This window comes from Trachinotus anak, unplaced genomic scaffold (assembly GCF_046630095.1).
Source record: "Trachinotus anak isolate AG129_WGS33_773 ecotype Australia unplaced genomic scaffold, CSIRO_AGI_Tana_v1 ptg000019l, whole genome shotgun sequence".
NCBI lineage: Eukaryota > Metazoa > Chordata > Actinopteri > Carangiformes > Carangidae > Trachinotus > Trachinotus anak.
Window position 1 is genome coordinate 27,424,909 of NW_027273870.1, and position 15,101 is coordinate 27,440,009.

The following is a 15,101-nucleotide window of genomic DNA, read 5'->3' on the forward strand; positions in this document are numbered from 1 at the left end:
TTTTTTGATGAGTTTTAATGAATTGTTTAGAGGCTGTAACCAACTCAATTTACAGATTTTTAATTATTCAAACACTGATAACTGCATTTAAAATTTACATCTGACTGAACTAGTCGTGAGTGCAGTGCATTAGCGGGTTTAACTTTTAATGGCAGCAGTAAAATTTAATCTTGGAGACTTTTAATTAAAAGGTCCCATATTTTACAAAGTGAGAGTCTTGATTATAAAGCAGGTCTAGGTTCTATATTAATACTGTGAAAGTATCAAAGCCTCAGTCCACAGAGAAATGCACACAGCCTGTATTCAGAAACTGAGCCTTAAAACCAGCCGTCAGGACTTCTGGAACTTTGTGATGTCACAACAAAGCAGTCACTGCTCTCAGCCATGCCCCAAGCCCCGCCCACTTGGATAGCAAAACTTCAGATAAATCACATGGACCTTTAATATTTAAAATGTCCTCATTGCAGATTTGCAGTTGCAGTTAAGGGTGACTACAAAAATCCAAACTCTTAGAAAAAAAAACAACGTCTCAAGCAACGTCACTTCAACATCCAGTTAAAACCTGCCTCAGTATGTTTGTGGCACAGCGTTTGTAACATTAACACACAAGTAACAACAAGTAATAAATTAAGTGATGTATTTTATTATGAGCTGCTTGATTACCAGTATAAAATCATTTTCAAAGTGTATATACATACATTGTCAGAAGTAGAAAAGTAACACTTATTTCACACATCAGGCAGACGGCACATGTTGGCACCAGTTCATAGAGTTAAATTGTTCCAGGGTCAGTTTCGGAGGGATTTAGTTGTATTGTCACTTGTCGGTTTTTGATGTGTCTGCACTAAATAAAAAGGCATCTTCAGCAAATACTGTACAGATGCCCCCATTGAGAAACATGTTAAGACATTGAGTGGCTCTGAACGCAGCTTGGGTTTCTAAAAACATCTTTAAATCTCCTTGGTAAAAGTTGAACAAACTGGATCTTGAAATGTCTGTAGAATCCCAGTATGTCAGGCCACAGCGCTGATCTGATTTAGCATCGTGGGCAGTGTTGTCTATCCCTGTGTTCAAAATCCACCTGCCAGCGGTACGAACACAGCCTCTCTTTGTAACGAGAAACCCTTTTCATCCTTCCTCAAGTGTTTAGTCAGTTTACAACAACAGTCCTCGCTTGGTGGAATCAAACCCAAGCAGGAGGCCACAGAAACTTAATTTGATTCAAACTGCATCACTTATTCATTTGTGACTTCTCGCAAAAACCTGAAGCGTGTGATTGGCTATCTGCGGCTGACCCTGAGCAGGAAGGTTCGGATCTCCATCGGCCTCAAGGTCACCTCCCATGTGGAGGGGTCCTCGAACGTCTTTAGCAGGGGATCGTTATCTGAAAAAACAAGATAAACAACATTTAAGAATGACCAGGAAGAAGCTCATTATTTCTCCAAATATCCAACGCTGTGTTCAGCTTTTTCAGAAAACACGGACGCCTCACAAAAAGATAAACTCAACAACAGCTGCAGGTAAAGTGAAAACAGATGAACTGAACTGACTAACAAAATGAAGAGCTGCTAAAACACCCTGCAGTTTACTAATAAAGCTATGAACCATAACAATGCATTTATGACTCATTATATTACACAGCCTGTTTAATGAGTCCCTGCAGGGAGATAGTCTTTACAGTTCAGTTGACTGTAATGGTGCAGTGATTACCACCCTCACAGAATTAAAAGGCATCGGTGGATTTCTGTTTTCACCCTCCTCTCTTCAGTCTACGAACACAACCCTCAGCCAGAAGCCAGGAGGATCATCGGGGACTGGCAGGAAGCTGCTGAACTGCCCGGCCGCTGGTAGATGACACAGAGTCTCCAACATTTTGACTAATTTACAAAACAAAGATTCAGTCTTTGTCTCTTTTTCTCCTCCATATTAGAAGTCAAGGTCAAAAACCAGTAAAAAACTGGACAGATGGTCCTGAAACGTACAGCTGACATTCATCATCTCCAGAGGATGAAACCAACGTTGTTCTGGTGACACCACCGATTGTTCCTCTGGCAGCAAAATTTCCACTTGTACACTAGAACAATTTAAATCACCTGATCTCTCATTATTAAGAAATCTACTGAGCACATTCAGGCTCCACAGAGGATACATTTCCATTTTCCATTTCCAGTCCAGCTCCCCTCTAGTGCCACCTACTGGACAAAATGGTCTAAAACTGTAACTGGCAGATACCCATGAATTATTCAAATTTTAATTTTCCCCATGTTTTTGAATTTATCATCTACTTGTATTACAAAGAGATTTCTTTCTTTTTGTATAATTATTGTATTGTATTTATTTTGCTCTGGTGTAGGCCTCAGTAATGTTTTTATTTAACACCTGGTACTGGTTTTAATACCAAAAGCCTTTCGGTCATAAAACAAACAATGGAACAACCTCCAGTAAATAAAATTGTAGAAAATAAATTTAAAGGGGCTATTTGTATATTTTCTCTAATGCCGAAAGTGGTTTCTTGTCAGGAGTGGGGGGTGGTGGTGATTGACAAGAGCTTCAGTTATCATTGCGTTTACAAAACATGAGGTTATAATACAACATCTGAGCAGCGCTACGTCTTCAGGGCAGACTGGAGGCAGCAGCGAGTCGCTATCGGAAAGTGATGAGATGGGCCGGGGCTAACTGGTTAGCATGCTAACTTCAGTAGAAAAAAAGACAAGTTTGATGCTGAACTCACAACGTTTCTTCTAGACTGGAAAGTAAATGGTTAATGCTAACGTTAGCTATGTAGCAATAGCAAAAGTTGAAGATAATGCCTTTAAAATTAAAATCTAAAGTATCTGGTCTTATTTGGTGATACTGCGACACTTCTGTCTGTACCAAAACAGGTACTGACGTCTGATCCCAGCTCCACCAGTGATGCTCTGGACTGACATCTACAGCAGGAAGCTTTGGATCATCTGTATTTGTGTGTTCCCTCAGACAAAACTGAATTTCTGCCTGTGTAATCAAGTAAACGACAGGTGTGGGTGTCCTGTACCTGTCTGTGGCTTCCAGTGGAAACGTATCATCTCGTCTTTCCACTGATTGGCTGACAGGTTCAGCTCAGACACGCCCAGCACCTCCAGAGTGGAGAACAGCTTCTACACAGACAGAAAAAGGTTGACACAATTAGTTAGAATAAGAATAACAAATATTTGCTTTGTTTAACTTAACCAGTCAATTATATATCCAAATCTACTTTCATTCATTAATAACATAATCATTTCAGCTGTAGTCTCGTCCGGGTGTCAGGAGGGTGTCTCACCTGCAGGTTGACGGTCACTGGTTGTGAGTTCACTTTGCTCTCCCAGCTCTGGAACTGATGCTCCAGTCGCAGCAGCACCGACTCTTTGTCCCACTGCGTCAGTGTCAGGAGGTGGACATTAGGGGGCAGCGCAGCCTGAAGACCTGAGAACTACAGACACACACACAACTGACTTTATCCACACAGGCCAGTTGGTTCACTGACACAATCAACTACATAAAAACATTTAAAACTCGCCCTGACTCAGCCTGGTCATTTACAGCAGACCTGCAGGTATACTGTGGTCAAATCTTCTCTATTTTGCTCATTAATTTTCGAATGATCAGTAAGAGTACAGTATGTCTCTAATTACAGGAAAAACATCAGCACAACTAGAGCTTAAAACAACACAGATGAGCCCTGTTCTCCTGAGAGTCTGAAAATGCAAATATGTGCACAACAGGAGAGAAATGGGTTTAAACCTGAAGAGAAAGGGTCAAGTAGACACAGCGAGTCAAACGGGCAGCAGTCGCTCTTAGATACTGTCTTTACTGTCTACAATCCAGGTCACAGTAAAGTTCAATGACCCAAACCTCTCCTCAATCCTGAACCTAAATAACCGTAACTCTTGTTTTTATTAGAGGCAGCCTGCAGCTCAAGCTTGTCTCACAAATTACTAGAAGAGTTTAGGGACACAACTGACTGATATTAAAGTCCCATATTTTTATGTTTTATTTGTGTGTTAAGTGTTGATCTCCATCAGAAGATATATCCGTGGTTTTAACAACCAAAAACCATCTCAGTGTAGTTTTACATCTCCTCTCTCAGGCTTCTCTCTGGAGCTCTAGTAACAACAGGTCAGTCAGCCAATCAGAAGAGAGGATCTGAGCCTCTCTTCTGATTGGCTGACAGTTTTCCTGGGTGATCTAATAATTATATAGTAGACTAAACACTCAGAGAAACCAAATCCTGCAAGGTCGGATGGTGGGTCCAGGTGGGCGGGGCTTGGGGCGTGGCTGAGAGTAGTGACTGCTTTGTTGTGACATCACAAAGTTCCAGAAGTCCTGACGGCTGGTTTTAAGGCTCAGTTTCTGAATACAGGCTGTGTGCATTTCAATTAATTGATTGCTTTAGCTCTGCAGAGTTTGCACTTTAACCTCCACTATTAAAGACTTTACTGAAACTAACTTGACCTCCATCATGGCCCCGGATGTTGTTGCCTGATGACGTGTGTTGTAGCTAAAAGTCTATTTCTTCTGCTCCCCCCTCCTCACTCACCTCCAGTTGGGTGTTCAGGCTCAGATCTCCATCAGTGAACGTCAGCAACGGCTGCAGCACCACCTCCTGCGCCAGGGGGCGGTGTGCGTCCGCAGCAACGGGCGGGGGGTTGAGGGAGAGCAGGAGGCGGCCGCGGACCACCAGCCCCTCTGGGAAGATGTGGGAGGTCTCGTTGAGAGGCTCGCCAACGCCGCGGACGTCATCGTACAGCAGCCGGCGGTGGAGCTGAGGGAGAGGAGGGTGGAGTTCAGTGTGTGTGTGTTAAAGTTAGTGGAGTGTGTGTCAGTGTTGTTGTTTGGTCTGATCCAGGTTAAATACCTGAACACAGAGGATTAGCCTGCAGTGTGTGTGTGTCTCACCATGATCTCCAAAGAGCCGTTGTGGATGCTTCCTCCTCCCTGAGAGCGATCAGTCACCACGGTGAGTTGGTCCACATCATCCTGAAAACCACACAAACAACAAGGATGAGAACAAAGAAACTGGAAACTGTAGACACACAAACAAACAGATGAACACACAAAAACCTCCAGAAGAAAGATGATACAAGATCATTTAAAATCCACACAATATTTTCCTTGAACTGTTTCTGTGGCAGAAACTTTATAAACACTCTTCTCTCTCTCTCTCTCACACACACACACATACACACACACAGACACAGACACAGACACACACACACCTTGATGTATGCGCGGGAGTTGATGGGGTAGTAGTTTCCAGCAATGGGCTCCGACTGCTTCAGGTTCCATGTGGGCCTGAAGTCTTTCCTGTGGGGAAAATAACAAACAGTGACACTGACCATGTTCGTCCTGATGGACACTAGAACAATTTCAATCTCAAAAATACTTTGAGGATGATGGCTTCACTGCTGGTGTCACATGAATTAAGAAAACCATTCAAACAATCTACGTTCTGTCACTTGACAGGCAGATGTTTTTGTGGGTTAACTCACTTTAAAACACTGAACATCTGGCTCAGGCTCTGGGTGTGAGTGAGTCTCAGATATTCTTAGATTAGATTATAAAGTCTTTATTGTGCCTGAGGGGAAATTTGGTTTGCAACAGTAGTCAACACAACTATTACACCTCATAAATAGAATAATACAATAAATAGAGACACAATCCATTAACATACAGTAGATTTCATCATAAGTTGCAGTAAGATGTGACAGCTGATAGGAAAAAATGACTTCAAATATCTGTTTGATTTGGCTCCTAGGAAAAGTAGACCTCCTCCTCCCTGATGGCAGGAGTCCAAACTCCACATGGGGAGGGTGATGGGGGTCTACCAAGATGACCTTTGCCCTCTGAGCGGATCTGACTTGACAAACATGCCCGAGATAATTTCCCAGCCTGTTTTTGTGAACCATGCTGAGGCTCTAGAACCAACAGATCATTGCAAAATGTTGGTCTTGCTCAGGGAAACAGGACAGATCCCTCCTCTTCTCTGACTGCTGAACATTTTCTGAGCTGTCAGTGTGAGGTTGTTTAGCTGTAGCCTGTAGGCAGCTGTCTTACTTTCTCTGCAGCACCTCTCTGCCGTTGGAGTCGGTGTAGAAGATTTCTGAGGTTTTAATGCTGGTGTCCAGACGGGTGATCACCTCCTTCCCCAGGCTGTCACTGCTCGGGAAAAGAGAGACAGAGAGAGGGGAAAACAGCATGAAATCCAACTTTTAAAACATGTAGTCCAACCCTCATTTCACTGCTTTGCTTGCTGCACTCTGTACGTCAGTAATAAAACTTTGAACTGCTGTTCATCGCTTATACCTGGAACATAAAATACAATAATATAATTATGTGTTAAAAAAAACTAGAATCACCGCCGGGCGGTTGTATCCCTCCGCCAACCAGCAAAGTTGCAGGAAATATGGTCAGAATCTCCCCTTCCTGAGTTTGTGTTTTTGCAGAACATTATGATGTCACAGTGAAGTTGAGCTTTGACCTTCTGGATATAAAATGTCATCACTTCATTTTATCATCATAGACATTTGAGTCAAATTGTGTCAAATTAGTGTATGAAATTGTGAGTGTTGTTATGGTGAGGTCACATTGACCTTGACCTTTGACCTCTGACCAACAAATTCTAATCAGTTCATCCATAGAGTCCAAGTGAATGTTTGTGCCAAATTTAGAGAAAGTCCCTCAAGGCGTTCCTGACACGGACAGACGGACAAACGGACACCACGAGAACAGAATTCCTCTGCCTCTGGCATCAAGATTTTTAATTTGTGCATCATCCAGGCCTCGTACGTGCAGGAATTTCTACAAATCTGCTGAGGTGTATGTGGTGATACTGTGATGAGCAAACACTCACTCTATGGGCAGCGGTCCAACCGTCCACTCCAGCTCCAGAGCTCTGCTGTCGGCGTAGAGACGAACCACCTGAGACACCCAGGGAGCAAACCACTGCCTCACCTCTTGCACCACCGACGTCTACAACAGGAACAATCATCGTATTCACACTGCTGATGATCTCATTCTCTCATCGTTGCATGACCTGGATTGTAAGCACTCATTCTTTATAGTGCCTCTCTAGTCTTAACACACAACACAAACACATAGTGTCTACACAGCAATTTCCACATTTAAGGCACGTTTGAAAAAGTCTGTGTAGGTGTATTGAAGGGGTAACATCTGCGACACACTGGTGCCAGTTATCAGACTGGAGGCATCTCGGCGTGTCACATCTGATGCAGACAGATGTGGCACAGCTGCCTGTTATTCATAAATAAACAGAATGAGCAGGTGTCGAAATAAATCTGTATAATTAACTCAATTACTCGTCCCTTTTTTAATTAAGCCAACATTTACAGATGTGAGTAAGGAGTCGGTGCACGGAGGCGAGGCTGGGGGCTGCTCTCTGTACCTGGATCGTCTCCGTCTTGGCCGTCTGGCTGATGATGAAGGGCGTGGACGAGTTGGGCCTGAAGATGTAGGCTCCTGAGGGCTGGATACTCTGAGAGTTGTTGCCATCACTGGCGTTGTACCTGGAACATGCAGCGCACACAAACACGCACGTTAACAACGAAGCGACAGGAAGCGAACTGCCAACAGTTCAATGTGTTGTGCGTTTGTTGTCTTTTTTTTTTTTTTTGAGAAACACTAACCAGTAGAAATTCTGTGTCAGTTTGATGCTCTGTTTGGTCTCCAGGTTGCTGAGGCTGCTCAAGAGGCCGGTATCTGGGTCAAAGGTCACTCGTAGGAACTGGAGCACGCAGACACACACATACTCAGTTTTATGTATTTATCTCCCAACATGCGATATGAAAAGGAAGTGTATGAAACACACCTTGTTCTGGAGGACTGTGGGAGTGCGGTGCTGCGTGGAGGTGGGTGGAGGTCCCTCCTGACGCAGGGACACAGAGTAGGTGCTGTAGCCCAGAGGAGGAGCCTGAACCTGGAACACCAGCTCGTTGACAGCGAAGCCCCGGTTCCTCCTCACCTCCCGAGTGGCTTTGGAAACCGGGACCACCTGGAACAACAGAGAAGCTGTTACCTGGTTATGTCTTCTTCATTTATTATAATTAGTGTATATTTAAAACAAATGACTGAAGGATTGTGGGAAAAGGATAATCTGAAATCAACCAAAAATACTAATCATGATTATTACTGATGAAAAATTGAAGAACTTATGATCTTATTTCACTTTACGTTTGACATCTTATGTTGATATTTTAAACTGATTTCATAATGAAATCATGCCAGAGAAAAGCAAATGTTTCAGAGGTTCTGTTTAACTGTTTAATGTTATTATAATTTACAATATGGACACGGAAAACGTCCACCTCCTGTCTTCCTCCCTTACAAAATGTGTATTGTCCTAAAATATGAATGAAAAGAAATATACTTTCAATAAAAGCTGGATAATCCACTCTGACTCATTATCAAATAAAAAAAAAGTCTGTGCAGATCAGCGGCTAATCAGCATCGTCCACAGAGAACTTGCAAATCTACACACTCACCTGACAGTCCACAGCTTTGCCTGTAGCATCAGATACTGTGTATGCTGATCCATTGACGGGCAGCCTGACGGGCCAAGTGACGGGCCGAGCGAGAGGGTTGTACACGTTGACTGAGAACTGAGAGGGAGACAGAAACAGGGGTGGGCGTTCAGCATCATCCAGTAACAACAACTGCTAATGTTAATGAGGTTATGTCTGTTTCCAGAGGATCTAATGCAGCTATAACATCTGCTATATTCAATTCAAAGTGGACTTTTATTTAAAAACTTTTGTTAAAGGAAAGGAAAATATATATTCTGATGTATGTTTGTGTTTGCATGGGTGTTACTGACAGTGGAGGGGCCGACCTGCCTTATAGGGGCCACAAAGCAAGTTTAACAGTTAGACGGATTGTGAGTCACCTTCTTGCTGGACTCGGTGAGAGGACACACGCTGATGTTGAGGTTGTCACAGTAGATCCGCTCAGCAGAGGAGCCACTCAGAGCAGCCAGACTGTTACTGACCAGAACCTGAGAGACAGATGGAAGTTAGAGCTCACACTCCACAGTCATGTCTCAACTGTTGTACAACTGCGGAAATAAAGAGAACATAACAAAAAATACAACAAGACATTTCAGGTAAAGATGCAGCTGATCCAAATACTTTCTACCAAACATAAAATGAAAATGTGGTGGATTGCATAGTAGACAGATAGTTAGGTGGGTAAGTAGTAGTAAGTAGAAGTTTTCTTAATCCCAAAGTTGTGAAGTGAAGCTTGAATTACCTGACAGTGCTGCCAGCCGTTAGCCAGCCTCCTGGCGTAGTCGTTGGCTACATGTTGCTTCTCTGTGCCTGACACCGCGTCGTGGTGCTGAGCCACCGCCATGGCTTTCTCTGCCAGTGAAAACACAAACAAGGAGCTGTCGATCAGATCGAAAACTTTTCTTTTTGTGAAAGTATTCAGAGGGTTGATAGGTGAACTGATTCTTCTGTTATTTCATTTGTAAAGCACTTTGTAACTCTGTCAGGAAAAATGCTCTATAAATAGACTTTATTATCATCATTAATATTATTATCATAAGAATCTTTTCTCACTGAGATATATACATGACCACAAGGGGGAGACACTGTGTCTTCTCGCCATCCTGGTCTGAATCCAGGATTAATGTTTTACAATCATAGAAAAATAAAAAATAAAACATTTTAAAATAGATATAAGAAAGATAAAGAAAGATTAAAAAAAGATTTAAAAAATCTCACTCATGGTCTCGCTGTCGCCTTCCCCAAAGGGTCCCTTCCTGGAGGCCGGGCCCCCGAGCACCTCCAGCTGGTTACACGTCTGAAACATGAAGAAAACATGAAAGACTGTGGTTACACGTCAAAGTTTTCCTCCTGTAAATGAACCTTTTTATGCACATGATGGATGTAAATGGATTTGGGCTTGAAATACGAATGAATCCACGTTAACTACCTGCAGGTTGCTGTTGCTGATCCTCTCATAACGTTTCAGTGCCGGTCGGCTGGTGAAGTAGCCGGTCCAGAAGTCATGAGCGCTGTCTGCGTAAGGGAAGAAGTCGTCTGTCTTCAAAGACCTGGATCGAAAAGACGTCACAGTGGGAGCAGAAATACATGAGACACTGTCTGCGAATAATCCTGACATTCATGCACCAACGCGCCAGTGTAAAGCTCACGCTACCAGGTGAGGTTTGCTCGGTGCAGCTCCTGGAGGTAACAGGACGGGGTGGAATACAGCACGTTGACTTTGCTGCCATTGGCCTGCAGGGCATTGACGTAGTGGATCAGCTTGTCCAGGTTCTTGTACCACAGGTTGGCGTTCTCATACTGGAAGTCTGAGCCCATGGTCATGATGATGTGATTGGTCTTATACACCGTGGCCTGAGGGAGGAGGAATCTGTGAGGAGTCTACTTTTGACAAGTCGCTGAAGATACATACAGGATATCAAAATTAAACAAGTCCGTTTTTTTTTCTTCAGTTTATTTGATTAATTTAGCTTATAATAACAAAAAAAGTGTGTGTGTGTGTGTGTGTGTGTGTGTGTGTGTGTGTGTGTGTGTGTCAAACCTGACTGTTGGCGATGACGAGAAAGCGGTTCACCACATCATCAACATTATAGTCCTCCAGGTCAGGGTCGTCTCTGATTGGTGGGTCATCACAGGACTGGTCCCAGCAGAAGCCATCAGGAGGGTTGTACCCGTTGGGAAGGATCCCTGTTGGATGGGGGAGGGGTGGGCGGTGGGGGCAAAGGTTAAAGGATCAATTCACCCAAATGACAAAAAAAAAAAAAAAAAAAAAAAAACATCCTCTGTCTCTCTCCCTGTGAAGTTTCTGGCCATAAAATATTTTTTTACATTAACTGAGTCTTTAAAGACTGGAAGAGAAGCGGCATTTGTGCATGTGTCGGAGTTCTGTTACCGGTGAAGAGGTCAGCCACGGGGGGTGTGAGGCTGTCGGAGGCTCTCCACAGAAGCTCCTGCTCCTTGTGTATCATCCTGTGAGTCCGGTCCTGGTAGTCCAGACGACCGAAGAAGAAGCCGTCGTATCCCATCTGCAACAAAACAAACGGGTAAAGAGTAAAACTTAAGAGGGCACTTAGCTGTGTCGTGTTTTTAAAAACTGAAGCTTAGCTCGTTAGCTTAGCTTAGCACAAAGACTGGAAATGGGCAAAAAGCTGGCTTTTCTCTTGTTAAGCATTATTTTAATTATATAATATAAAGGTTTATTTGTTGGGACACACATGACATAAAAAAACATATGAATTTCAAAAATTAACAAAATAATTATAAATAATAATACTAATACTAATAATAATAATAATAATAATAATAATATAAAGCAAAAAAAAAAAGCAATAAAAACAAATAAGACAGAATCATCTGTATTTGAAACAGACAAATACAGATGATTTAATAAAAGTATTAACATTTATGAAATGTAATTACTTTTTTTTCAAACCTGTAACTGAATATCTGTTGTCTTAAATTTGGCTCTTTTTTTTTTTTGGTGACATTTTCCTGCGTTTTATTTGATCCCAAGTACAAACAACTATTAAACAACTCCTACAAACAATCTATACGGATACAACACAGATTCATTAGCTTTCAAAGGGAAAGAATTACAGGTTCTGATTTATTTACATTTCTGATTATCCTCAAGTTTTTTCTGTCTTTTAACAATCGTAGCCTCAGCAGAAAACAGGACTCCTTTGGCTCTGGTCTAAACTACCTGTGCAAACATGGAGGCGTGTTCACGGGCGTGGCCAAAGGGGTCAATGTGCCAGGCCACTCGGGGACGACCACAAGCCCCGAACGTCTCATTGAGGAACCTCAGGCCCATGGTCATCTGGTCAATGACGGCGCTGTAGTGAGTAGTGGCCTCGTCACTCATGCACCAGCCTCCGTTCACAAACTCCAGACGCCCTGCAGGAAGGTGGGGGGGGGAGCAGGGAGGAGTGGGGAGTCAGGTGATGGACTGAACCCTTCTGGTGTGAACGGACCAGTTCGGCGTCGGCTCACGTACCTTCATTTACCAGCTGTTTGACCGTCTGCTGCATGCCGGAGCTCTGCTGCTTCCACCAGCGGTAGAAGAAGGCCGTCTCCACGTAGATGAACCTCCTGTCCGGGTTCTTCAAGAGCTGATCCACCACCGAGTCCAGGATGTACTGCACCCCTGCGTGCTGGATATCATTACGGTCTACACACACACACACACACACACACACACACACACACACACACACACACACACACACACACACACACACACACACACACACACGGTTTGAAGACAAAAATCAAAGTCAAAAATCTGACAAAAATCAGTCACAACTGTCACTGATGCACAAAAATAAATAAATTCTGCTTCAGTTAATGAGTCTTAATATATCTTATATTTACTATTTGAAAATCACAGCATCAGAAAGCTGTTAAAAATGAGTAATTGCAGTGAAAACCAAGAACTTTAATTGAAAAATGACAAGAAAACGACTGCAAAACAGGTTTAATATCTTCACATGAATGCAAATATAATTCAATATACTATAAATTGTATTTGCAGCAGATTACAGATCTTTTCACGGCTACAAAAATTTAAAGACATGAATTTATTTATTTTTTACATCAATTCTAGATTTTTTTAAACAATACAGCTCAGAACCTCAGGTGTGCACAGCAGTATGATTACATAAAACCACATGCAGTCATGCACACCTCACAAGACTAACCACTCCTGTAGAGTGAATCTAAACTCTGCTCACACAACTACACATAAAATAACACACAGAGGTCAGAAACAGATGATGGTCACCTGCAGAAAACACGGCCGCTCTCACTATAAAAAGACACATGATGCTGAAATCTGCAAACTCATCACCCGACAACAGTAAAACTATAAAAATGTTATGTGGGTGTTTACAGGTGAGGAAGACCACTGACCGAAAGCATGTGTCAGGGCCATTTTATAACATGCTGGAAGATTTAATCAAAATAAAAGTCACCATAAAATATAAGAGGATTCAATCAGTCAAAACTTTAAATATTTCTGTGACAGGCTGATTGAGATATTTAGGAGATGAGGTGGTAACGATGGTCAATTTATAACTACAGACTGTGGACGGACATCAATGTAGGACTTTGTCCTCTTCATATTGTAATGTTTTTCTGGCCTGTGCGTCTTAAAGTCAGGCCTGTATGTAAAGTCTCCAACTAACAACACATATAATTACCAGTATTAATGATAATAGTAAAATCCTGTAAGTTAATTATGGCCCAGATTTACCATTTTATATTAAATGTGTAAAATGACATTACACCACAAACACAAAGACACTTAACAGGACCACAAATGTGCAGCAACACCTACACTGCTGCTCACATGAGCCACTATCAGCTGTGGCGCTATCAGCAGGGCACTAATCAACAATTCATCAATAATATTACCAAATATTACCAGATAATTACTAAAGATGTATATAATAGTGGAAGAACACACATATATGAGATTATCTGTATGTGTGAGAAGAGACAGGAAGGAAGCTTGTGTGTGTGTGTGTGTGTGTGTGTGTGTGTGTGTGTGTGTGGACTGACCTCCATAGTAGTACTGGTCCACGGTCTTGAGCCAGCCAACATCATCATGTGTGTGAGGGACCAGGTGGACATTCAGCATGTTGGGTTTGGTGGCATGACATGACTGCAGAAACACACACACACACACACACACACACACACACACACACACACACACACACACACACACACACACACACACACACACACACACACACACACACACACAAAGAGGCAGTGAATAGTTTATTGTTGGTCTCAGTTCCTCACAGAGCACAAAGATGGATGAGAGAAACTGAAAGCAACCGACGCTGGAGACAGGAAGTCCTCAGATTTGACTGAATATTGATGATAATTAGTAAATTTCATCCATAAAATGACAAACCTCGTATCCACATGTTGCTGTGTGTTTGGTTTCCTGTCCGAGGGGGAAGCTTAAAGCTCCACCGAGGAGCGACAGGAGAGCGACAGCCAGCTGCAGCGTCCCGGCCGCCATGTTGGAAAAATGAAACCGCAAATCATATGACTTCTGTTTATTTTGAAAGGGTCATGTGACAGCACGAAACCAGCTGTGGTGAAGGGGGCGTTTATTCCCTCCGCTCAGACTCTCAGGCAGCACCGCTCAGGAGGACGGTCCCAAAACATCTACAAATATTTATAATTTTGTACAAAATATTTGATAAATGCAGGGTTTTTCCATTAATTGACCTATTAAGATTATTATTATTATTATTGACAGCATTATTCATAAATTATTTATTCATACACATTTTTTTCACAAGTTCACAAGTCTATCCAAATGACTTCTACAATATTTGCTTGTTTTGTTGGACCTATTGTACAAAAGCTAAATATAAAACAAAAAAAGGACAAGACTGGATAAATTAATTCAAACAATTTATTGATGTAAATCAGTTGTCAAATTATTCATTTAATTCTTTCTGCACTGATATGAAGGATGGTAACGAACTCCTAAAGCATCACCTCATTCAGTTAAGATGGGTCCTATGTGATAGATTCATGGAGAAGGTCTTTTACAGAAGGTACATGAGTAGATTTCTCCATAATATTGTGCAGAGTGCGCCGGCTGCTTCTCTTGAAAACATGAGGAACCTCTCATCCCCGGACGGTTTTAATTACTTAGGCTGGTTAAGATTCAAAAAAGTCACCCCTGAGTGTTATAAAGATGAGAATATAAAGCTGAGGGACGGGGAGCATGTGTAGGGGGAATACAACAGATCACTGTGGAGCATCACAAGCTACAGACTGTACACAGAGGACGGTGAACTCAAGAGTATCCCACTATCACAAAATATAAGATTGGAAAAAGCAGATATAAGAACATTGTGGATTGGAAGTAAAATTAATGGGAAAAGTAAAGATATTATTGTATTGTATTGTATTGTATTGTATGTTATTATATTAGACAAGTTGTGGCTTAACTACAGCATGAAAACTATTTTGAACATGTTAGTAAAATAAAGCAATTAAACAATGGACAAAGACGTCCTCGTGTCTCCA

The 15,101-nt window shown here is 42.2% G+C and overlaps 1 protein-coding gene across 1 annotated transcript; it reads right to left on the reverse strand.

The window, feature by feature from the left end:
- Positions 1–623: 623 nt before the first annotated feature.
- man2b1 (mannosidase, alpha, class 2B, member 1) lies at positions 624–14,085 on the reverse strand. Its single transcript, XM_071503827.1, has 23 exons — positions 13,966–14,085; positions 13,602–13,704; positions 12,037–12,210; positions 11,743–11,936; positions 10,933–11,065; positions 10,582–10,727; positions 10,195–10,394; positions 9,970–10,090; positions 9,759–9,837; positions 9,283–9,392; positions 8,921–9,028; positions 8,520–8,636; positions 7,847–8,029; positions 7,665–7,762; positions 7,424–7,544; positions 6,872–6,990; positions 6,076–6,177; positions 5,238–5,325; positions 4,918–4,998; positions 4,559–4,783; positions 3,302–3,451; positions 3,035–3,137; positions 624–1,384 (listed from the first exon to the last, which is right to left on the reverse strand). Exons 1-23 carry the CDS (start codon positions 14,074–14,076, stop codon positions 1,281–1,283), a joined length of 2,970 nt encoding a protein of 989 aa, XP_071359928.1. The 5' UTR covers positions 14,077–14,085; the 3' UTR covers positions 624–1,280.
- Positions 14,086–15,101: the final 1,016 nt, after the last annotated feature.

Excerpts from the sequence above, each read along its gene's own strand:
- man2b1 (XM_071503827.1), bottom strand. The coding sequence starts at position 14,076 with ATGGCGGCCGGGACGCTGCAGCTGGCTGTCGCTCTCCTGTCGCTCCTC. Across the intron at positions 6,991-7,423 it reads CCAAGACGGAGACGATCCAG|ACGTCGGTGGTGCAAGAGGT; the intron begins GTACAGAGAGCA and ends TTCCTGTTGTAG. Across the intron at positions 3,138-3,301 it reads CAGTGACCGTCAACCTGCAG|AAGCTGTTCTCCACTCTGGA; the intron begins GTGAGACACCCT and ends CTGTCTGTGTAG.